We start from the raw sequence: 25,691 nt of genomic DNA on the forward strand, positions 1-25,691 counted from the left end.
ATCACTGCACATTACTGATGGTGAAACAATGAATGTGGGTCAACCTTATCCAAACATAAGTTTCTAAAAAAAAAAAAATATTTGGGGGAATTAAAAATATACATATTAAATGAATAATTCTTTGTTTTGAAAATAATAGAGACAGGCATTGTTGTCTATTAAATTTAAAGCATTTAATTGTAAGCCTTTAGATGAAAATGTTTAGTATTACATATTTAAAAGCAGACTTTAGACATGCAATGTAAGCGCAGCCAATAGGCCATGTTTACTGGGTGCTGACTAAATGGCAAAATGCTGAGACTGTAGTGTGCTAATGCTTATGCTAATGCCGCGCCTCCCGTTTGTAAGAGGGAGATACAGTCACGGCTCTACATTTTCACTACAAACTGAGTCATCCTGCCCTCCAACAACACTGCAGCAGCTCACACAGTGCTCCTCTATTACCTGCTGAGAGAAATGATTCTGTAATGGTATAAATCAACACGTCATGCTGGCGTACAGCATGTAATGGTTATTGATTTGTCACTTTTTCAGACCAAGATGGGGCTTCCTGTGACTGTTCTTAGCCAAAGACACAAGAAAGTCTGAAAACAAACTTGTTTCTGCTAACTTGGTCATTGATCATTGGGATGTCATTTACTAGCACTTGATATGTGACTGTAAAGAGTTTGTTAGCGCAAGACTGTGAGGTCATATGGTTTCTTATTTATTCAATTTATCCACCACAATGTAGCAGGAATTGTTATCAAAGCTCCCGGATTTATTTTCTCTCTGTCCCTGTAAGTTCCTTTTGATTGGAAATTCTTCAGACTTAAACCATCTGCTTAAAAAATTGTTGTTTTCCTTCCATTACATTTTTCAGAAAATGGAGGCCAGCCTACACAGAAATATTTTTTCTAACATATTAATTTGGACTGCTTAAGCAAAGTACATTTAACTAGGAAATCAATTCTGTTGACTTGGTTATTTAAATATATTAATATCCAAACTTAAAGGGCTGTAGTCAAGATTACCCTTGTCAAGTCCAAAATGAGTCTAAGACTATGAGACGGAGTTAAAACTGGATGTAAAGGGGGTTGAGACTGTAGACTGTGTACAAACCGGGTTCAAATGAGGACAAGATGGAGTCAAGGGCAAGTCTAAATTAGCGAGGCTGCCCAAGTCCAAATCAGAGTGAGACTGAGTCAAGACCGAGTCTAAATGACAGCAAGACAGATTGAGGCCAAGTAAGAGTGAGACCAAGTCAGGGCTGAGTACAAATGAGAACAAAACAGAGTCAAGGCAGAGTCCAAATGAGGGCGAGACCGAAACATGGCCGAGTCCAAATGAGAGTGAGACAGATCGGGTCCAAATGAGAGTGAGACTGAGTCAAGGCCGAGTCTAAATTAGAGTGAGACAGATCGGGTCCAAATGAGAGTGAGACTGAGTCAAGGCCGAGTCTAAATTAGAGCGAGACAGATCGAGTCCAATTGAGACTGAGACCAAGTCAGGGCTGAGTCCAAATGAGAACAAAACAGTCAAGACCAAGTCCAAATGAGAGTGAGACAGATCGAGTTTCGAGTCGAATTAGGGCAAGACCATGTCAAGCCCAAGTCTAAATGAGAGTGAGACAGATCATGTCCAAATGAAAGCGAGACTGAGTCAGGACTGTATCCAAAGGAGAGTAAGACAGATTGAGTCCAATTGACAGCCTGGCCAAATCAAGGCCAAGTCTAAATAAGGGGGAGACTAGGTCAAGATCGAGTCTAAATGAGAGTGAGACAGAGTCAAGGCCAAGTCTAAATGAGAGCAAAACAGAGTCAAGACTCAATCCAAAGGAGAGCGAGACAGATCGAGTCCAAATGAGAGCAAAACCGACTCAAGACAGAGACCAAATGAGAGCGAGACCAAGGCCAAGTCTAGACAGACCGAGGTGAGTGAGAACAAGCCAGAGTGAAGACGAAATTAACTTCATCAAATTCAAAGCAAAACGAAATACCTCGTCTTCTTTTTACAAACACGAAAGTGTTATGGGTCGGAGGTTTCTTGGGATCCATCGTCCACTCTGAATGAATCCAACGAATGGGAATGCCAAGTGGCAAAACGAAAAACAAACATATGCAATGATTTGGTTTAGAGCAGGGATTGAATTGGGATTTCAGAGGTGAGGGAGCAGAGTTTTTCCATGGCTTTCGACAACATGGGGCATCAATATTGTTCAATGTGTCACGAAATTTCATGACAATGTGATTAAAACAAATAGCCCATCTATTCTGTCTTAACAGCTTAATTAAGGCTGTCTTACATTCTTTCTTCTCAGTTTCCTGAAATCTTCCTTATATCTTCTGATGTTTTTCAGACAAAGACGAAAGTCAAATTAAAGCCTATAAAGTAGCAAAATACACTGTTCAAAACAATATCACCCAGCTGATATTAAGCACCCTCCCTTACTTCCAACACTACAACCCTGCTCATAGTACCACCAGCCCTAGCTGAATAAACCGTATTCCTCAATAATTTGGAATAAGTTTGAACTTTAAACTTTGTTTAATGCTTGTTGATTTGGAATCACTACTTTTACATTACATTACATTTAATGTAATGTAATGTAAAAGTAGTAAAAGTAAAAGTAGTGAGCTTTTAGACCTCTGTGAGATTTTCAAAGACAAACAAATAAACAGATAAATAATTAAATAAATAATTAAAACACTCAACCCCTGAAAGTTTTATGTCAGGCTGGTTTATAAAGGTAACAAAGAAAACACAATAAATTAGCAAACGCATCATATTGCAGGTAAATTCAGGACATAAAATCTCCGGATGATCATATTCATCTTACATGACAACACGTAGTGAAGCGGCAACACACTGAGCTGGGAACCGAAGCAGTGACAAAATGTCCATTAGAGGAAAATGATAAAGTGAGAAAGAACAAACAGGATAAACCTTCACAGAAAGAAGAACCAATCATGTGATTTACAGGTTTCCCAGGGAGACAGATCTGCGTGGGTGGTAAAGAGTGTTACTCTTCACAGGCACTGGATCGGAGGTCATTTTGCACTAGAGAGTCTCTAATCTTTCAGCGTGTCTTCTGTCACGACTTCTCCATTACAGCAGCTCTTTGACCACCAGGCTTCCTCAACTGCTGCTGCATGCTGGGAATTAGTCTTTGCTGCTCCGGCTGCTCAAATGCATCTGTCCTTCCAGAAAATCACTAAAGGCTATAAAACAAAAATCCTCTCCTCCCAGTCGGAGGAGGCAGCTGTCTGTTATCGTGCTGTGACCATCCATAAGCCTAGAGCCACGTTAGCGGCTAAAAGAGCACTGCCCCCCAGTAGAATGAAGAAGCCCAGCAGTTCTCGGCTGCTCTTCTCTGGAACCAATGAGTGCAGAGTGGCCTCCAGGAAGGCGGTCAGCATCCACTGTCCGTCCAGAGCAAAGCAGGGCACTGCGTTCACCACGGCCAGAGCACCGGACAACGACACCAGATACCTCAGAAGAGCAGCGGTTAAGGATAAGAGCACATGAAGGGCTTTAAAGCATAACATTTGCGCCTATTCAACCAAAACATTTCAGTGAATTATCATAAAGACCGAAAGGAGAGAACATCTGTCAGACCACGGAAAACTACTGGGTACCACATTTATAATCCAAGACACACCTATTTACCACCACTAGAAAAACACTAGACCCACTAGAAGTAACATAAAACATTAATAAGCCAAGTGGTGGTGAGACTCGTTGCTAAGCAACGAGTTTGACAGCTGTAGGAGAGGCTCAAGCTATTTCAACGTTTTTACTTCCTACTTTGCCCAAACACAAAACGGGCACATTTAAGGTCACATTTGACTGACAGCCAATTTGGTCAGACTCTGAAGATGAGACTACATTAGATTCCCAAACTGTCGCCACCACTGAGCAGCTTTTCAGTCGCCAGCTGTGACAAAAGAACAGCTAAACAACCTGCAATCAGCCAGAAAAGAACCCAACACCATTCGCCAAACATCTAGTCTCATCTTCAGAGTCTGACCAAATCAGACTGACAATGAAACAGCCGTAAACCTGCAGCAATAAAAAACAAAAAAGCTGCTCAGTGTTGATGATGGTTTGATAACTTGGTGTAAGGAGCTGGAGAACGAACGGAGTTCGTAGCAACAGGCTGCTTGTTAAGGAGCTATAATTTGGTGGAAGGAACTAAACATTAAAACATATTAAACGCCGTGTTCACGGCCATTGATTAACTTCTTACTTTATTTGTTGAACTGTTGCATGAAAGCAATAGGACCCTTAAGGTTGTGTGTTATTGCTATAACATCATGGCTCAGATGATCTATGGCGACCAAATCACAGCCATGAAGTTCCGTGAAAACACTCCCTCTCGTGTTCTATTGCTTAAATAAAGTACAGTCATATGCAAACGTTTGGGCGCCGCTGGTCAGATTACATGTTTTGTTGATTGTCTATGTGAAAATAAGTGACACATTCTCTACAGAGATCACATGTAGTATCTCCTCAAGCTTCGTAAGCATATAGCTAACTAAAAGAGAAATTCAAATGTAGCCAGCGCAAAGTTCTGGCCCATCTTTAATGTTTTTGTTTCTTTTTTACAATTTCGTGGTGTTAACTGAGATTTCATAATACACTGAATTATTTCCTAAAGAATCATAATCAAGCTGAGGTCAGAGGTTTGCACTCTTTACAAGCTCAGTTACTATAGCAGGGATAAATATGCATTTACACAGTAGCAGTTGTATCATCTGCGTTTGTAAAGGCAGGGTAAAGGATACTTGCTCAGGGTCTCCAGCATCACAGGCAGGTCCAAGTGAAGGAAGCCCAGACGAGGTACAAAGTTGGTCAGACTCACTACAGAGGAAAAACACCATTGCTTATATAACATTTTGCATGATTAAATGCATAAAATGTAAATAAAAGTCATTCAGAGTGGTTTGATGTGAAATGTACCACTGCGGAAAAAACTTGCTGGGTCGGAATTGTTCATAGCGGTGGTGATAGGACCCAGATGTCTAAAGTGTTTAATATCTCTAAAACCTACCATACAGAAAAATATTACACAGAATGCTTTGAGCCACGGTTATTTTTTAAAGATTTGTTAATGGCCTGAGATGTAAGTCATTGCTGTTGGCAGAAAACCTTGTATCTCCAACTTTTTCGTTTTTTGACAATTTGACAATTTAAAAACTCTTGTCTTCTACAATGTGTATAAACTTCATGATGAACGGACCAAAAGAAACGGCCCAAAATGCAGTAGAAAAAATTCTGGTTCCATTGACTTACATTAAAAGTAAAGTATGTTTTTTCCTTCTCCTGTAAAGTTACCTTTTTAGAGATACGAGGTTTTGTTCCGACAGCAGCGATATGCAGGGTGTTGTAAGGTATATGTATGTGTAGTGCTTGTGAATGTGTCGTTGTTATTATGGCTAAGTAGATCTACAAAAGCAACATTTCATAAACCACCCTGACTTTATTTACATCTCAATGACCAACTCGATGAAATTCCCCATTAATAACAACTCAGTCATTTTGGATTGTTTTCCATGTTGTGACTTGATAATATGCCTTAGAACATGGATTCACAAAGACAATTACCTTGAACGCTAGACTCTTCAACTCTTTAGTTATTAATATTAAGACTCATTATTCAGAAACTACCAGAGGGGAACACTTAAGGCCTAGTGATTTCTGGGAACAAAACAAATTTAAAGTCAATAATTTTAAGTCTATTTTTATTTAACAGGATTATGTTTGTTGTAATTACACTCTGGATGTGCTGTTGCACTGCTGTTATTTCATTGTTACCATTTTGGTTGGAAACAGAAGGGTTACATTCTTGAAACACAGATGGAAAAATGTGCAATGACTTTTTTCTTTGCTTTTTTTCCCCCCACTGTAGGCAGATACAGCCAACCAAGCTCTCCCATTGGTTAGGCCTTCAGGAGCTAGACTAGATTTACCACCAACAGAATCTGGAATTGATGGTGAAATTAACCAGTCAGTTTTGATTGACAACATGTGGGACTGATTTCTTCAGACACAAGGGCTCTAGCAGAAATGAACCTCTTCAGCTCCTTGGAACCACTGGTGGTTTCAAAACACACTTACATTTACGGCATTTAGCAAACACTCTTATCCAGAGTGACTTACAATTTGATCATTTTACACAGGGAGGCCAAGGTGGTGTTAGGAGTCTTGCCCAGGGACTCTTATTGGCATAGTGTAGGGTGCTTGCCCTGGTGGGGGATTGAACCGCAGTCTACAGTGTAGAAGACAAATGTGTTGGCCACTACACTAACCAACCACACCTTCATCTTTCTTCATTCTTTACTTAACGGTCATTATTTCATAAGCTTCATTTGAATATTGGGTGTCATATGAGACCTATAACTGTCTTCTTTCCATTCAAATAGAGTTGTAGTGTAATTAAAAAGAAATTTCTACAAATCTGAGCTATAAGCTGGATGTCAGATATCATCTCTTCAGTGATCTGCACTGTAGAAATTCTTTTGAATTGTATGCATAACAATATGTTTATGATCATAACACAAATTTTCTGTAAATCTGAGGAGAGCTTTAACCAAAAAAATTTTTTTACATTTATTTCATGCAGCTACTGAATAATTTGGCTTGTAAATTCAGATAGAGAAACCAAAATATACCTACAACCATAAGAGATTAATAAGACCTCTCTCTTACAGTTTCACCACTGTTATCTAATATGAAATATACTGTAACTATTATGAAATGAATATGCAAGTTGTGCAGTTAAAACAATGAAGAGCTGAAGTGTGGTCCCACCTAGGAGCCTTTAGAGTTTAAGAGGGTAAAAAAGAAGCAAACCTGAGAACTGCAGGTGAGAAGGATAGCCCACAAACAGCATGTCTGCCTGGGGTGCATGCTTGACCCGTATCAGCCGCGTCTGGTTCTCCAGCGAGGGGATCACGCACAGGCTGGGGCTGAAGCCCGTCTGGCAGTCTGCATTGGTACGGCACGTACGGCTCGCTTGGATGGTCTTTCTAGCCGGCAGGCAGGCGAACTGGCACAGAGAGACAGCTGAATAAAGGATGACAGAGAACCCCATTTTGCTCTGAGTGGGTGTGGGCATACTGACTTACGAGTTTGCTCTCCAGGTTACTGCTATACGCAAAGCAGAGATCAGTCAGGCTGCTATTGCTGCAACACTCCATCGTCCCATCAAGACGCTTGTAAGCTATAAAAAAGGACAAAGATAAGCACTACAGAACTAGAGCATGACCTACAGAACTTCATTACTAAGTCTTAAGGCAATCATTCTAATATTAGATATACTATCATGCCTGCATTACAGATTGTTTCATTTACACTGAAAATTCTGTATTTATTTGTTCATAAAACACTGAAAGTTTCAGCAATCCTAGCCAAATTGTATACTTTGTTGATTTTTGAAGTATCACGATTGGCCCCTCCCAGTCCTGTCCATGTGTTTGTGTTTTGACCTTCCATGTGCATTTGTTGTGTTTATATTCCCAGTCCAGCCCCCTTGTTTCCTTACTCTGCCATTCCTCTACTCTGATTGTTTCCACCTGTTTTCCACCTGTCCCTCATCATCCTTGTGCTATTTAAACCCTGTGTTTGCCCCATGTTTTCATTGGTCTTTGTTGGATATGTTTGCTTGACGTGCTGTCTGCATGATTGCTATGTACTGATTGTTGAATATGTTTGTCTGTTTTGTATGTTTGATGTATTGTTTCTCTGCTAGCCTCTGTTGTATGTTCTTTTTGTTATGTCCGTCCCACCTTAGCTCCGTGTTGGCTCTATGACCCTGGACTGTTTCGACCATGACCCTGGATTTGCCCTGAATAAATCTCGCTTATCTCAGCCCATGCGTCTGCCTCATCACTCCCCACTACACTAAGAGAAAATTAAATTCACTTGAATTAAATTCAAATTAAATGTGAATGCACAGTTGTGTTATATTTGAGTTACATAAAAAATAGAAAAGGTAGAATATTTGTAGTAATTGTAGTACTGTGCAAGTGTTTGGACACCCTTTCACTTCTAAAGTTACAGAACTTAACTGACTTGTTAAGACTGGTTAGGCAGATCAGGAATTTTCTTTAGCAACTATCAGCTAATGACAATTTCCACAAAATGTGGATAATAAATTCTTTGACTTTGACCAAACTCTGTGCTAACACTCATCCATGGTGTCCTCTAAGGTCCTATGCATACTTGGTATTAACACTCATCTTAAGTGGTCTGATCATAAATGGATAGCAAGATGTGTAGCTGTTTACATCAGGCGTTTTCATGTGTCTCGAATGTCTCTCCAGTGTTGGATTTCGTGCCTGAAGGAAGGATACCACCCACATTAGTCTCTCACTGCTTCAATAAATGTGAGCTGGAGCTTCAGGAATGGCCCTCACTGTCCCCTGATTTCAACAATTAGTAGACACACACTAGCCAAGTTTACATGCAATCTGATAATCCATTAACAATCTGACTAATAACTAAATCGGAATCGAATACATCAATGTATACAGCGCAGTCGGAATAGACTAGAAACACAATTTCTATGCTATTGAATGAGGTGGGTAATCCTGTGAATAATCTGTTAAAAAGAAGAATAATAGAATAATAATGGACTCACATGATGCTCGTTGTCATGGTAACATCTACACTAAGTGGTGCTCTATGCATGTGCATAATTTTGGATCAAATTATTTGTCAAACTGAGATTTTCCATCAGATTGTTGAGTGAGCAAATAAACACCTCAGTCTTCATTTAGAATCAGAATGGCAAAAATCTTTGCATGTAAACACAGACACTGTTTTTTTTTTGTTTTATACAGTGCAGCTAATCTGAACAGAGGTCATTTACATACATCCGTATGAAAAGGCAAAAAATTAAAATGTCAAGCAAAAAATAAAATGTAGAAAAAATATAGAAGGTGGTCCCTAAGTTAGATCAGGTGTGCTGGTGGGGGAACAAATCTATGCTAATAGCTGAGGAGAACAGGATCCAACCCATCCTTTAATCATCTCACAAGACATTGATATTGATATTGAACAAGAATGTCTTTAGTTTCATCGTATGTCGTTTTTCTAATGTTACATAATACACAATAACACTGGACTGGTCAGGTAAAAAGCTTTAAACTACTTTTCATCTGTACCTCTGCCAGCTGCACGGTTGAGCTGCAGGGTAGCAGTGGGGACACAGTAGCCACTTTGAGGCTGGTGGGCGAGCTGGTGGATGCAGGAGTGCCAGTCCTCCACCCCCTTCACACTACAGTCCTCCAACTGAGTGACCAAATCCCCAACAAAGAGCCCACGAGGACCACTCGACGGAGAGTCCTAACACAAGAGACAGGGAGCAGAAAAGTGTTGGACTTAGAGGTCTGCGAAGTGATGGATGAAGACTTGAGACGCTACACTGAGAGTTAACTGAGGGGGAAAATGAGCTAGATGTAAGCACCCATACTGACCTCCACAACCTCTGTAACCAGGGCTCCTGCTCCAGTGTAGTAAAAGGGGAAGAGGAGGAGGGGCAGCAGGAGGAGGAAGCACACAGCAGCCACACACAGCATGAAGTTGTGCCAAACACCTGCACACAGAACAACTGAATGTGAACTTCAAAACTCAGGGCTCAGGCTTTCATTCCTTACTCATAGCTTTGTACTGCTTTCCCTGAAGTTAACGAATAATCACTCATAGGATGTAACAAGCCTGTGAATTCAAGAGCTGAGGACCATCCTTCACTGTTTACAATACACATACACCAATCAGGCATAACATTCTGACCACCTGACCATTTTATCAGCTCCACTTACTATTTAGCTGCACTTTGTAGTTCTACAGTTACAGACTGTTTCTCTGATACTTTGTTCGCCCCCTTTTACCCTGTTCTTCAGTAGTCAGGACCCCCATGGTACCTGATCATTCTCAGCAGCTGGTGTGTTAGTGTGTGTTGCGCTGGTCTGAGTGGATCAGCCACAGCAGTGCTGCTGGGGTTTTTACACCTCAGTGTCACTGCTGGACTGAGAAAAGTCCACCAACCAAAAATATCCAGCCAACAGCGTCCTGTGGGCAGCATCCTGTGCCCACTGATGAAGGACTAGAGAATAACCAACACAAACTGTGCAGCAGCAGATGAGCTGTCATCTCTGACTTTACATCTACAAGGTGGACTGAGAAGGTAAGAGTGTCTAATAGAGTGGACAGTGAGTGTTTACAAGCTCCAGCAGCACTGCTGTGGCTAATCCTCTCATACCAGCACAACACAAGAAGTTAAAACATCCTCTACATCCTCTCTAAACACAAATATGTTGTTTAATAATAAATCTAGTACCTAATTCTTTTTATTTACTGAATTTAAAATTATGTTTTATCTTTTCCCCCAAATATGGTGAAATTCAGCAAAGGAGGAGTACAAATAAACACAGTAACAGAGTTGTCCAGTAAAATATACAGAGGTGTGTTCTCTGTAGAGGATGTGTGAAACTTAGTTTTACTTGGAAAATCAACAAAATATGTCATCTGATTGGGGCGCCCAAACTTTTGCTTATGACTGTACATCGAAGACACAGCGAGTAGCTTTGACTCCATCTGGTGGCGACTCTGTGAAAAGAACCTGAGAGCAGGATGAACAAGTCAGTTTGGGCAAACACACATCTGCTCATACATACCAGCACAGAATATGCGCAGCTGCTGCACAGGAGAGATGAGGTTGAGGTGAGTGGTGAACAGGTCCACAAACGCACCCGGATAGATTACGAACATAAACATGCCAAAGCCATTCAGCCTCACCTGCTCCCTGTGGACAGCAGGAAACAGACACAAAGTCAGGATGGTCAGCTTTTATGTGTTTATGTTTTTCCATACATGCCCACTGTGTTACTGGATATATGTAAATGTGAATGTGTTAATATGTTAACAAAAACAATGAATTCAAAACAGGCTGTTTAGCATATTAGTTTCCATATCGGTCATGGGGGCAGTCGTGGGTTAGGGAACCAGCCTTGTGTCCAGAAGGTCAGCGCTTCAATCTCCTGAGCAGAGAGTCTTAATCTTAACATCACTGTTCTCCTAAACAAAAACCATGTATCTCCAAAATGATAACTTTATAGCAGAAGGAAAAAAACCTCCTTTAATTTTATTGTAAGTCAATGGAACCAGACTTTTTTCCAAGTCATATTTGGCCTGTATCCTTTGGTCCGTTCAGCATAAAATTGGCACACAATGTAAAGAACAAGAGGTGTTTTTAAATAATGTCAAAAACTGAAAAATGGCAAAAATGGAGATACAAGGTTTTGTACCGACAATAGTGATATATGGCCTGTACAGACTGGGAAATGAACTGTATGTTTGGAATATTAACAATGCTATGTCACGTAAAAGCCCTGTCTTTAGGACTGGTCACTGCGTACGCATTATGTAGTTACTAGTTAAGACATGACTTAAGGATTAGTAGTTTAGTATTTAGAATTTAGTAAAGATTTGTACACAAAGCTGGTACAGCCCGGTCCTGAACTGGAGCTGAGAGATATTGGACTAGACTAAAATGCATTGTCATGGCTGATTGTGCTTTATGAGGATCCCCATTGCAATACACTCTTACCTCAGTGCTGCCACCCCATGGCCAAACTCATGTATGAGCCCACTGACCAGAATAGCAACAAAGAAATAGGCCAGCTGACTGACGGGCAGATTCACACCAGGCACCTGGCCATCAACAGAAATGACAGACAAGATATGACTCAAATGTGCAAGTTGAACTATAAAAATCACAGCACACAGTGTGTGGCAGAACAAAAGGTTAATCCATGCAAACCAATAAACTCGACTGGGTTAAGGTGACTGCAGATCTTCAAGGATATTCACTGAAAGCTGCAGTCTACTCATCAGCACACATCACTTGACAATCAGCAGAGCTCAGCAATAAAGTAGTTTACAGCATTTTTCCTTTCCCCTGAATGAATCAACCAATTTGCGGCTTCTTACACTGTATAGCTTAGTTATCCATGGAAAATGACAGAAGCACAGACAAATTTCAAGCCTCAAGACAGCTGACGCTACTGTTTTCAGCTATTCAACATATCTTTTCAAGTTTTATAGATAACTTTGTCATACAGTGTGAAAACATGCCTATTTGATATCACTTACAAAGTTGCTATTGCGGTATAAGCTTCCATTAATTGTTAGATACATTAGCTGCAAAGATAAAGAAGCAAACGTCAGACACCAAATATGTCTGGATTCTTCTGCTATGTTTGAAAGAGAACTGCGGTTTGCTGCGCTATTCTTTTGAAGTGGTTTTCAGGGGTGACACACGTCATTATTCTTTTTATGGGCCAAAATAACAGCAAATAAAAATCTGCTCTCAGCCCTAAATGGGAAAAAATTGAAATATTGATCAGTTACAGATCAGAATCTTGGCCTAAATATTCGATCAGCGATCAATACATTCCTTTATTTCGTCCAAAAGTGAGAGCGGACACACAACATGTGAGCCAAATTTCACTACTGATAGCGTATTTATTTATTTAAACACAATATCTGACTGAGGCCAAGCTAATACTATTTACAAATTCTGAAAAACAAACGTGACTCGAGATTTTAACTTGGAACACAATTAGATACGACACTTTACAGAACAGCAACCGACAGAACACAGCGAGTATGAGCAGCTACTCAAATGTGTCACTATCTTATGTCATTTCACGCGGTGTAAAGTGAGATGTGCTGCTCTTCCATGTTTTGTTCGGTGCTGCTGCCAGAGTAACGGTGAATGACGCAGTGGAAAAAAGCACATGAATTCCGATCCGAGCATCACATAAAAGTCGCATGACCATAAATCAGATACATATCCAATCTAGGACCACATATAAATATGACCACATATAAATCAGATACATATCCAATCTAGGACCACATATAAAGCCACAATTATAAAGTGGCTCATGTCGGATTTGATCAGAAAAGATCAGATTTACAGCTCTGAAAGCATCAGATCTGAGTCACATTAGGGCCAAAAATTGGATTTGTGCCACTTCAACCTGGTAATGTGAACGTAGCCTAAGGCTGCACCTGTTTCACGTGATTTTTTTCCAGTGTTAAGGTTGTTAAACTAGTTTAAACGTATTTGTTGTTTTTGCTTGGGTAGTGAAATGTCGCGTTATCCCACCTCCTCCTGATCAGCATCGGCCAATCATACTAAAGGACCGTGGTCTAGCTTTACTCACCACCACCTGCAACACCTGCTCATGGGATCCCTCAGGGGTCTCGGCCATCATCTGAGCCAGAGTCTGCATCAGAGTTCTGCTCAGCAGCACTACAGAACCAAACATGGCCACGACCCCAAACACCATCCCAGCACTGAACCTGCAACATGCACAAACACAGTGGATGTCACCAAACCTGCTTGCAGATCAAATGTTTTTGAGTGTGTGATAAAAGTGCTTTGAAAATGGGATTCAAAGGTAGTCTTTAATAATCATATACAGACATCTGTGCATTAATGGTTGAGACTTCTTATGGGGGGTATGGACTATGGACTGTCACGGTTTACTTTGGGTAGATAAGTGATAAAACTATCCCACTATGTGGAAGTTGTACTTTAGCCTGGCTGGTTTCAAATGTGAGTCCTTTACGCGTTTCAAAATTGTGCTACATCACAGCCACGATGACGATGATCAAAACAGTTTAGGTGGGAGGTCTAAGACTTCTGATAAACAAAGGTAAAGTACAAAAGCACAAAAGGTCTTTAGGCTGAGAAATAACTGCCGTAACCCTCTGCAAATGATGCAACTGTTGCAGTATGAAGTGATGAAAGGTCCGTTAACATAAAAATCTATGTTGCATGTTATGTTGAGTGAGGTTGTGCCCACACGCACCCCTGCAACACAAAAAGGCGGCTCTTTAACTTCATAGCCATGGCTTTCCGTTTAAATACTTTCCGTTTGCTGATCTGTGTCAGGCTAGAATAACCTATATTGCAGTACTCATCACTTTTTGACAGGGTGCAGCCCATACACTGATCAGGCATAACATTATGACCACCTCCTTGTTTCTACACATTGTCCATTTTATCAGCTCCACTTACTGTATAGCTGCACTTTGTAGTTCTACAGTTACAGACTGTAGTCCATCTGTTTCTCTGATACTCTGTTACCCTGTTCTTCAGTGGTCAGGACCCCCATGGACCCTCACAGAGTAGGTACTATTTGGGTGGTGGATCATTCTCAGCACTGCAGCAACACTGACGTGGTGCTGGTGTGTTAAAAAATCTCCTATGTGGAATATTTTGCCTCAACACCTTCCATGTACCCTTCCACCACAAACGAATTTAGAAAGGCGTAATCAAAAACCCTCTCAAAACTATCATAAAACAGTGTCTCAGACATCAGACAGTCCATTTTTTGTAACAACCTTCTGGAGCTTTTAAAGACATTAAACACGTTAGGCTTAGCAAATAAAAAGAATTGTGCTCTGAAAACTTTCAGAATGCCATGTTTAAGTTTAGAGAGGATGTAGAGAAAATCTTTTCACTTAGAAAACAAACAAAATTTGTCAGTTAACCGGGGGCGCCTGTGGGATGTGAATGTATATACATGCTTAATGATTACACTAAGAATTATGTCCAGTTCCACTTTACTGCTTTTGTAATGTTCAAGGCTTGAGATTTTTTACTTTACCATTACAAACTTTACATAAAAAATGATTGATGAAACCTACATGAGTAGGTTCACTTTTGGTTTTTGGATATTAACCTCTTAAACTCCACCGGTGGTTCCAAAATGCATATTCTTCATAACTTTCATATTTCATAAGCTACATTGAAAAGGTGGGTGTCGTAAGAGGCTGTGACTGTCTACTTTCCAGTCAGATAAATGGGCATAATAAATGGGTAAATTGACATGATAATTAAAGAAGTTTTTTTCTACTGAAATTCGACTCATTTTTCCACAAATCTGGGCTATAAACTACAAACAGATGCCGCCTCTTCATTAATATGATTTGTAAAAAAAATTTTTTTATAAAATAAAACAAAGAGCTTCTAAGATTTTTGGCTTTCAGCAGTAAACTGTAAGCATATAACAACATGTGTTCGAATAAGAGGTTAAATGAAATGGTTGTATTTGTGCTGTAGACACTGTTGGCTCCTGGTTCCTATCACCACTACTGTAAAGAAAGTTTCTATAAGTTTCTCCACAGTTAACTATTTCACATTACACTGTTCTGAATGACTTGCTTTACTTCTTTCTGGTTGAATTATGCACAATTTTTGAAAAATTTTGTGGAATTCCCCCTTCTCTCCAGTTTCAAGTGACAGCCATTCTGAAAAAGCACATAATAATACACAGAAGTAAAATCATTATACCGTACCATAGGTAAAGAAAAGTGGGGTTGAAATGTGCACATCTGGCAAAGAGGCGGTTGAAGAGGCTGGTGTGCCAGCGGATGTGGAAGGGGGACAACGAGAGGCCGTTAGCAGAAAGCCACGACTCATAGGAGCTCTTCACGGAGGGGGACGACTGCAGTGTAAAGATGTTAAAATAACATTAAAATCATGTTCAACTTGAAATCTTTTACTCAAAATAAAATTTTGGAAACAGTTTATTGTAGGGTGCTGTTCATAAGGCTACATGACACCAAGCTTGTCATGACAACTGACATAACCCTACATAAATGTCTATAAATGCTTCATCCAATAGACATCAACTGTCATAAAGACTACTTTAGCTAACCTTGATCAAAACTGGCCAATGTAACCTTTTGAGTGAATTACGCCTATTCAAATAAGTGTTTTGTAAACATTTATGCAGGTTCATGTCAGTTGTCATGACCAGCCTATGTAGGTGTTATGTAAGCTTATGAACAACACCCTACAGTAAACGGTCGCCAAAATGTTCTATGGTTTTGTTAAAAGTCAGTGGTCTTGTGTTACCTGAAGACTGAATTTAATATAATAAATTGTGAAAAAAGCAACAAAATTCATATGATCATTTCAAAATGTCTTCAGATTTGTGTTCAGGCAAACCCAGAACACACGTGGATCAAATTCAATTTAAGATGTGGACATCATTATGGGAGCTGACTAGCTAGCTTATCTCTAAGGATAACAAAAACCAGCTAAACATCTATGCAAAAAATGACATGACTGTACCACTATAAGAACTGTGGGTCAATGCCAAAATCTGATATTTTTCATATAATATCCGTCACTGCCAGTGCATAAACAATTATGAAACTGAGACTACAAACTAGTGTAACAAACTAGTGTAACAAAGTAACAAACTAGTGTAACAAAGTAACAAACTAGTGTAACAAACTAGTGTAACAAAGTAACAAACTAGTGTAAGTAACAAACTAGTGTAACAAACTACTGTAACAAAGTAACAAACTAGTGTAACAAAGTAACAAACTAGTGTAACAAACTAGTGTAACAAAGTAACAAACTAGTGTAACAAAGTAACAAACTAGTGTAACAAACTAGTTACACACTAGGGATGTACCACTATAAGAACTGTGGGTCAATGCCAAAATCTGATATTTTTCATATAATATCCATCAATGCCAGTGCATAAACAATTATGAAACTGAGACTACATTTACTTGGAATAAACGTATAGAGAAATAAAGCATTTATTTCTATATGGTACCAAATACAGCAAAAACAAACCAACTAATAGTGTAACCAAAACATCCTGGTCTTCCAAAATGCAACAAATGCATCATCAAATACTGGTTTGAAATAACAGTCAAAACTAAACAATGCTGTTCAACACTGATCATTTTTCAAGCAATTATTGTCCAACACCAATACGATTCCCGATATTATTGTGCAGCCTTAAAAGCTACCCATCCGCTACCAATCACTGCTGACAGGAGAAAACCTTGTACCTCCATTTTTACCAATTTTCAGTTTTTGACATAATTTAAAAATGCCTGTTGTCCTTTACATTGTGTGTAAATTTCATGATGAATAGACCAAAAGAAATGGCCCACAATTGCTTGGAAAAATTTCTGGTTCCATTGACTTACATTAAAAGTAAAGTAGGTTTTTTCCCCTTCTCCTGTAAAGTTAGCATGTTGGTGTTTTCTTCTGACACCAGTGAAATGCTACACCCAGGTTACATTACAAGTAACAGTGGATTTACATAAAAAGCCAAAAAGCAAAGGCAATTATATAGAATTTACACTCATTTTATACATTACAAGATATACACTACACATGTATATTGAGTTTAATGTGTAAATCATCTCAGAGGCAGGGTTAGAGGTGGGAATTTACATTTGCTCAGTTAACATGTGTTTGTAACATATTTGAAGACATTTTGATTTTCAAATGATAGGTCAATACTAATTATCAATGTTTTACTCAGTTACATGTTAGTTCTTAAAGGGTAACTCCACCGATTTTTCAAAAATTCTACGTAATTAAATGGTTGAGATGTAAACAGTCATCCAGAGAGGTTTAATGTGAAATGCTACGTTCTAGAGAAACATACACAGTCAGAACTGTTCGCAGTGGTGGTGACAGTAACCAGACATCTGAAGAGTTTAATGCCTCAGCTCTCTTGCTGAAAGTTATTACAGGAAAACTTTAGATATGCTGTTTGATGTCTGACATTGTGTTTTGAGATAAAGAGGGATTAAATGTATTTTAATTTATTGATTTCAATCCATTTATAGCAGATGCAGGGTGTTATAAGGCAAAGCAGTCCTGGATTTTTGAATGAAAACTGGATTTTTTCCCAGATTTACCACTGTTTTACCATCATCAGCATCACATATAAAAACTCAGAAGACACAGTCGGGTTACTGGCGGTTCTGGATATTAAATAAAGTGGCTGTACTTCTGTTGTAGACGTGGCGACCCCTGGTTCCCATCACCACTACTGTAAAGAAATCGGAGTCTGTAAGTTTCTCTACTATTGAAACATCAAACATCAAATCTCCCTGAACCTCTTATCAGTAATTACAAATAATTACTGTTTAACTTCATTCTGTAATACTATTTAACGGGTCTGTACGGCTTTGTCATTAGTCAACTCTCGGATTTCGAGGTTTGCCCTTGAGGACATTTACATGCACTCAGTAATCTGATCATAATCCGATTTCTGCGGTAAATAAAAATAATGCACGGACATGCCTTATTAACACGTGGGAACGAGATCCTAATATATGTCCACGGCTTAGTAAGACATGGGAATGAGATGATTAAGTCGTGGCCATGTCTTATTAACGCGTGGGAACGAGATCACGGCTTACTAATTCATGGCCATGCATTAGGATCTTGTTCCCACACTTTACTAAGTCGCGGCCACAACTTAATCATCTCATTCCCACGCATTATTGTTTATTTATACAGGTTGTCACCCGCGATGCTCTGTAGTAATCAGATTTCTCAGCCAACAACCCGAATTTCTCAGGCTGCGCATGTGCGAAACGGACCGCGGTACCGGTAATTAGCAAACAGCGTCGCCGCGAGAAGAACTAAACACTTTCAGAGCGACGCTGAAACTACATGCTGGACGAAATGAAGGATTTAAATATTCTCCATCTTCTGACCGATGTTTGTTCGTGTTTTCAGGTAAAGTGGCGATGCTTTTAAAAAAAAGCCGCGCATGAAGTTCAGGTTTTACATTTACAACTAACTCCATTTTTCGCTGATACATGCTAAGCTAACTAACCGCAACATGACGTTCAACTGTAGCTCCTTTAGCCATTTTGGAAAAGTTCTTTACTTGGGTTTGGATTTAGGCTTCACCACATACAGCAAGCTGGCTAACGTAACGGCACCTGTTACTCACAGCTTAAGTTAAACTGAACTTAGCTTCTTGTTCGAATTTTCCGTTCCACCTTAAATGCTGCAGCAGGCACACTCTGGCGCCTACAGCGGTGTGTAGCTCCGGCTCCATTTAAGGTGGAACGGAAAACTCGATTAAAAACCTGACGAACGGGACGAATAGTTTCCTGAGAAGATTATTTCGTTGGTCATTATAAGCCACACGTTTGACTTCCTTCAACATGGCTCATGGCTCATGTTTCAGTACTGCTAAAACAGCGATGTTTCACTGAGGTTTTAGAAACGCAACTCCCAGATATTCGAGTCCAAAGTGCAGAGAAGAAACGTCGACATGAAATGGTCCGTTGTAGAAAAACCTACAGACTCCGGTTTCTTTACAGTGGTGGAGATGGGAACCAGAGATCACAATGTCTACGACAAAAATACAGCAGTTATTTATTATCCAGAACCACAAGTGAACCTACATGTGCCTCCTGGGTTTTTATATGTAGCTAATGTTGATAATGCTAAAATAGTGGCAAAGCTTTGGGGACTATTTTTGCCTTACAGCGCCCTACACTGGTTAAAATAAATGGCATAAGAAGACATTTTAGGCCAAATCCTATGCCAGACATCAGGCGGCGCATTCATAACCGTCTCATATAGTTAATAACTTTGAGTGGGAGCCTTTAGAGGTGGACGTCTGGATCATATCACCACCAGTGGGAACAGTTCTGAGACTCAGCGAGTTTCTCTAGAATGGAGCGTTTCACACCAAACCAGTCTGAATAACTTTGTTTACATCACTAATTACGTGGAGAATTTGGTGGAGTGTCCCTTTAAGGCACCACCTCAGTTATTTAGTAGTACTCTCGGAACACTGCCTAAGGCTGAGGCTGTGGAGTGGTTATATGAAATGCAGATGCCCAGTATCTATATGGATATTTCGGGTGCAGCAGTGAGAGCAGTAACGTCCAGTTAGTTGTTTGTCCGTTAAAGCCGTGAACAGTGCTTTACCCTGAGCGCCGTGTCCAGCAGATACACAGCGCACCAGCCTCCCAGCACACACACCACCACCGGGATGGGGATCATCGCTCCAGCCAAATCGCCCAGATCAGCGGCACATTCCGACCGAAAACGAGCATCTGAAGAGAACAAAATAACCACACATACACACACCAACACCACACACACTCACGCTGCTGCCCCGCTTCCCTGTTGACACTCAGCGCAGTACGGAGAGTCTAACCAGACACGCTGTGAAGGATCAGTGCGCCTAGTCGATCCCGGAGAAATCGTGTCTTACTATTTCCATTTATACATAAAAAAAATTCCACACATGTAAAAACTGACAAAACTATCAGCAAAGGCATTCAGAGAGATTGGATTTAAAACGGTCCGTTCTAGTTCAGAGCGGTGCTGATCGGAACCATAGGGTGGCGTTACTTTTTAAAGGGAGGGGGGGTTACTGTTTAAAGCAATTTAACGGGTCTTTTTAAAGCTACATCACAAAAAAGTTATTAAATGAAATAGTTACTGATGCCAGAGAAAAAGACAGCTATTTAATTTTATGCTTACAGCTCTGTTTAGAGTGAGAGGGACTTTAGGGGCTCTTATGCTGAGTCTGCGCCGTAGCCCCGCCCCCTCTCTACAAAACGGACTTGTTGTTGTTTGTTCGTTTTAGACGCGTTTATCTGTTTATCTGTTATCTACATTTGTGTGATATTCGGGCAATTGCACTGCCTCTAGCTTAGCTGAGGTTTAGAGTTTAACCCGAGTTTAAACATGAATGAAACGCGCGGGCTCTTAAACTCCAGCAGCACCTGCGGTTTAAACTAAACCCAATGGCTGTGTCACACATCTGCCACTAGATGTCGCTGTTTGTGAGGTCTAACCAAGGCTTATCTTAAACCTGCTAAAGACACGGTTTTGCTGAGGTTTAGTTCAGATATTTTAATGTTCCATATCTAGGCTGTGAACCTCAAGGCATGGTTTTGATAAATACCATGTTGCCTAATTAAACACAAATTGGGGTTCTGTACTGAACTAGAAGTATTAATAATCGTTGCAATCTTGATTAGACTTTTTCAGGATGTGTTGGTCAGAGAAGCTAAAGATTACCTGTATTTAGGCTGTCACTGTTATTGACGTGAAGGAAGACTCTAGCATCTCATGTCAGTAAACATTTCATTCTTTCTTTTCCCACCCCACACAAGAAAGTAGGCCGGACAATTAAAAAATGATCTGCAGCATGCTTTGTCTGGGGTCAGTGTGTAGTGTTAAAGTGGGTCAGTGTTCAGTATGTTATAGTGGGTCAGTGTGAGGTCAGTGTGAGGTCAGTGTTCAGTATGTTATAGTGGGTCAGTGTGGGGTCAGTGTTCAGTGTGTTATAGTGGGTCAGTGTGGGGTCAGTGTTCAGTGTGTTATAGTGGGTCAGTGTGGGGTCAGTGTTCAGTATGTTATAGTGGGTCAGTGTGGGGTCAGTGTTCAGTGTGTTATAGTGGGTCAGTGTGGGGTCAGTGTTCAGTGTGTTATAGTGGGTCAGTGTGAGGTCAGTGTTCAATGTGTTATAGTGGGTCAGTGTGGGGTCAGTGTTCAGTGTGTTATAGTGGGTCAGTGTGGGGTCAGTGTTCAGTATGTTTTAGTGGGTCAGTGTGGGGTCAGTGTTCAGTGTGTTATAGTGGGTCAGTGTGAGGTCAGTGTTCAGTATGTTATAGTGGGTCAGTGTGGGGTCAGTGTTCAGTATGTTTTAGTGGGTCAGTGTGGGGTCAGTGTTCAGTATGTTATAGTGGGTCAGTGTGAGGTCAGTGTTCAGTATGTTATAGTGGGTCAGTGTGTAGTGTTAAAGTGGGCCAGTGTGGGCACAGTGTGGGGTCAGTGTTCAGTGTGTTATAGTGGGTCAGTGTGTAGTGTTAAAGGGGGTCAGTGTTCAGTGTGTTATAGTGGCTCAGTGTGGGGTCAGCATGCAGTGTTAAAATGGGTCAGTGTGAGTTTGCAGTGTTATGAATCACAATCACAGCCTAAGCCTCTAATTCTTTGTTAATCACAGCCTGAGTTTGTAAACCTGGATTAATCACAGCCTGGGTATTTAAACCTGGATTAATCACAGCCTGGGTATTTAAACCTGGATTAATCACAGCCTGGGTATTTAAACCTGGATTAATCACAGCCTGGGTATTTAAACCTGGATTAATCACAGCCTGGGTATTTAAACCTGGATTAATCACACCTTGGGTATTTAAACCTGGATTAATCACATCTTGGGTATTTAAACCTGGATTAATCACAGCCTGGGTATCTAAACCTAGATGAATCACAGCCTGGGTATCTAAACCTGGATTAATCACAGCCTGGGTATCTAAACCTGGATTAATCACAGCCTGGGTATCTAAACCTAGATTAATCACAGCCTGGGTATCTAAACCTGGATTAACCACCTACAAGCCAAAACAAATGCATGACGTTAACAACACTAATATATTCTTTTCCATTTTTCAGCTCTAGATGTGTACATTTTTGAGACATGATTAATAAGTTGCTCGTTCCCCCTCACTTATGCATCTTAGTCAACATAATAATACAGTAATAACCCAGACGTTGTTAAGGGGCCCCTTGCAGCCGAGGGCCGCTAAGACAAGCAGCTGCTTATGTTGCTTATTTGATAGATCCAGAACTGCATGTGGGGACAGATTCTCAAAAAGAAACATCAGGACTTTGACTCGGTAGATACCCATCTCTAAAAACACCATCGTGAATGAGTTTCTTGACATACATCCTGGTGTACTTCGGTGTTACCCACCTCCAGTCCTGTAGTCCACCTGCACTGCACCTGAGTCTTATCATAAAATCATGATCAAGTCTCTGGAGCTCAGTCAATTGTATTAGAGCAATAATGCAAACTATGTAGTACACACTGCACAGGACTACAGGACTAGGTGGGGGAACATTCATCTATTCCCATCTGATTTTAAAGGGAATGTCTTTCAAGTCATTTATGTTTTTTGAGTATAGTCTGTTTTCCCTACTGGATGCCAAATAATCTGGATTTTATCCTGATTGATCATAAAAAAGCAATTGTAAACACACCACTTAGGCTACGTTCACATTACAAGCCTCATTGCTGAAATCCGATTTTTTACTCAAATCCGATCTTTCTGACATGATGGTTCACACTCGTTTAGGTAAGTGACTCAGATCCAGCATTTATGTGATGAACCGGCGTCCTGAAATGACCCGCATGAACACATCCTACTCAGTAACGTCACGTGAATGAATCACATTCATCATCAGCACAAACTAACGAGCAGAACGAGCTTTGCTGAGAAGATCATTAACTCTGATCAACTCTCAGCTTCATTATTGGAGCGAGACGAAGGTGAAAAAAGTGAGATGTGCAGCTTTTCCATCGTTTACAGGCTTTAACTTCTGCTTGGCGCTGCTGCTATGGTAACACTGAATGATGGCACATGCCCCGTGAAAAAAGCACATGAATTCCGACCTGAGCGTCACATTAATGTCGCATGGCCATGAATTGGATACGTATCCGATGTAGGACCACATGTGTCAGGTCGGATTTGAAAAGATCAGATTTGTGTCCACACAGCCCTGATAACATCAGGTCTGAGTCACATTAGGGCAAAAAATCTGATTTGTGCCACTTCAACCTGGTAATGTGAACATAGCGTTTTATTTTCTTTACAAAAATAGTCGCATTAAAAAAAATGCACAGTTGACATGACAGTTGAAAATGTGTGTTCACATGTTAAAAATATGTGATAACATAAAAAAAGTGAAAAGCATGTTCACATATGGAAAAACGTGATTACTTGTGGACACATGGTTTTTGCACACTTCACATGTAGAATATATGTGACTTTACTGTAAGGATATAGGCCTATTTCTATGAATACCTTACAATAGGCGTATTTCTATGAATGTGAGGACTAAAACATGCCGTAACGTACTGCTTTTAAAAAGCCAGTCACTGCCACTTGTTCTGAAATTGATTTTGTATCCAAACCTGACTTTGATTCTTGGACTTGGCAGATAAAGAAAGCCACCCCTGTGCAGTTTCTGTTAAATACTGACATCTAGTGCTTGTATCCAGCAATCTCCGGTCATTTTTCCTGTACTTCAGTCTTTACCGACATATGTAGATAATTACTGGGAATTCTGAGGAGGTTTTAACATGGCCTAACATCTAAGCAAGTAAAGGCAAGAGGATCCACAAATGCCACGAAGGGTCACAGGTCGAGAGCAGGTGCTACTGTTAAGGAAGCAGAGCTGCCGTGGCTTTGGATCTAGACTACAGATCATAATTCTGGAACAAGGAATAGTGATTGGTTTTAAATGTTGAGATCCTAAATACAGCAATAAGAACTGTGGGATCTTTTCGTACAGGAGCAAAATCAAGCTGGGTCATGAGGAAAAGAGGCGGACAGTAACCCTTCAGATAAGTGGACATTATGAAAAGAGTCATTATCTAAGATAGGTGTTGCAGATAGACAGCAATTATGGTGATAGGAGGGGAGGCTGGTGTCTTATGTAAGGTCACCAAGTCAGTCTGTCTGTGAAGGCCTACAGTTAGGCCTCCTCTTCTTTGGTCCAGTCTATTCTTTGTTATTTCAATGAGCCACACCAAGTATTTTCCTGCTGCCTGTTGTGTTGGTAGCTTGCCAGGCTTGGGCCAAACCCGTTGAGTGGCGGGTGAGATCATGGCCAATGGACAGGAGGCTGAAGCTCCATGTGGGTGCCGCGGAGTGGACGGTCAAGGAGGAAGTGTTGTGTCAGTTAAAGGTGGAGCGCTTAGGAGTGGATTTGCATAGACCTAGACCTGCCGTCTGCATGGAGATGCTACACTGACAGCTCTGTAACCTGCGAAGGTCAGAGAGAGAGAAGCAAAGCCAGTCTGCACACAGTTTTCAATCAGGTAAGGTACTTCAAAGAGATGGTATGGATGGTTTGAGATACAGGCAGAAAAAGTAATGGTTCTTTAATTGTTTTAGCTTTGGAAGTGTGGTTTTAGGAAATTTAACTATGTGCAGATACATTATATGGAAGGGAAATTCCACCAGAATTTTATTATTCAAAATTTCTGCAGAATGCAATAGCTCTGATGTAAGCTTGAGTGTTAGATATGAAAAGAGTGATATGTTCAGAGTGCGTTGATATGAAATGCACAGTTCTGGAGCATTCACTCAACTCTGATTTCTTTACAGTAGTGTTCATATGAGCTAGTAGCATCTACAATGTAAATACTACATGTAAATATAAAAACACATATTTAAGTTAAATATATGTAATATAATTTTCATGATGGTAGTAGTGGTAAATCTTTGGGTACTACATTACCTTATGCCACTTTGCATGTATCTGTCCACCATGACTAAATGCCAAAAAAGTAAACAAACAAACAAATAAATAAATGAAGTTTCTGTTCGAAAACTTTCTCCTATAAAAGAATGATTCTCAGGCATCATACCATGTACTTGTATCCATTTAATGCATTTTTATTTTGTTCATTTATTTTTATGTAGTTGTATGCAAAAGTTTGGGCACTCCTGATCACATTAAATGTTTTACACATCCTCTACAAGGAGCACACTTCTGCTTATGTTTGAAAATCCAAAAAAAAAATAATGATAATGTGGCCTGTGCAAAAGTCACACGGTACATTTTTAAAGGTATATTTTACACACCCCCCCCAGACCCCCCCCCCCCCCCGCCCAATATGTTAAACTCAGCAAATACATAGAAACTGTGCACTAAAATTAGCAGAACAGTGTCATATTTATGTCGCCTGTAGAGGGTGTGTTAACTTGTTTTCACCTAGAAAGTCAGCAAAACATGTCATTTGACTGGGGGTGTTGAAACTTTGCATATGACTGTAGCTTTTAGAGGCACTAAACACTCCTGGTTCCTGTCA

General features: G+C 40.2%; 2 protein-coding genes across 3 annotated transcripts in view; one reads left to right on the plus strand and one right to left on the minus strand.

Moving 5' to 3' along the window:
• Window positions 1–2,699: 2,699 nt before the first annotated feature.
• mbtps2 (membrane-bound transcription factor peptidase, site 2) lies at window positions 2,700–20,056 on the minus strand. The gene is made up of 11 exons (XM_017718276.2): window positions 19,784–20,056; window positions 15,361–15,509; window positions 13,218–13,356; window positions 11,594–11,697; window positions 10,662–10,789; window positions 9,462–9,580; window positions 9,150–9,330; window positions 7,110–7,204; window positions 6,835–7,030; window positions 4,767–4,842; window positions 2,700–3,471 (listed from the first exon to the last, which is right to left on the minus strand). Exons 1-11 carry the CDS (start codon window positions 19,856–19,858, stop codon window positions 3,249–3,251), a joined length of 1,485 nt encoding a protein of 494 aa, XP_017573765.1. The 5' UTR covers window positions 19,859–20,056; the 3' UTR covers window positions 2,700–3,248.
• smpx (small muscle protein X-linked) overlaps window positions 18,503–25,691 on the plus strand; it is a 31,132-nt gene continuing 23,943 nt past the window's right edge. Inside the window, exon 1 of one of the 2 annotated variants that reach the window (XM_037534178.1) lies at window positions 18,503–18,571. In XM_037534178.1, the coding sequence (XP_037390075.1) occupies window positions 18,506–18,571 (66 nt within the window). In that variant the 5' untranslated portion in view covers window positions 18,503–18,505. Of the gene's footprint in view, window positions 18,572–24,590; window positions 24,696–25,691 lie in introns of those variants that run through there. The other variant, XM_017724415.2, reaches the window with a different exon arrangement.

The sequence above is a fragment of the Pygocentrus nattereri genome, chromosome 24 (genome assembly GCF_015220715.1).
Source record: "Pygocentrus nattereri isolate fPygNat1 chromosome 24, fPygNat1.pri, whole genome shotgun sequence".
Classification (NCBI taxonomy): Eukaryota; Metazoa; Chordata; class Actinopteri; order Characiformes; family Serrasalmidae; genus Pygocentrus; species Pygocentrus nattereri.

Bases quoted from the DNA above. Each gene is read 5' to 3' on its own strand.
- mbtps2 (XM_017718276.2), bottom strand. From the start codon at position 19,858: ATGATCCCCATCCCGGTGGTGGTGTGTGTGCTGGGAGGCTGGTGCGCT. The intron at 11,698-13,217 runs GTGAGTAAAGCT...GTTGATGGCCAG, and splicing joins AGCAGGTGTTGCAGGTGGTG to GTGCCTGGTGTGAATCTGCC. The intron at 10,790-11,593 runs GTAAGAGTGTAT...TGCTGTCCACAG, and splicing joins CATGGGGTGGCAGCACTGAG to GGAGCAGGTGAGGCTGAATG.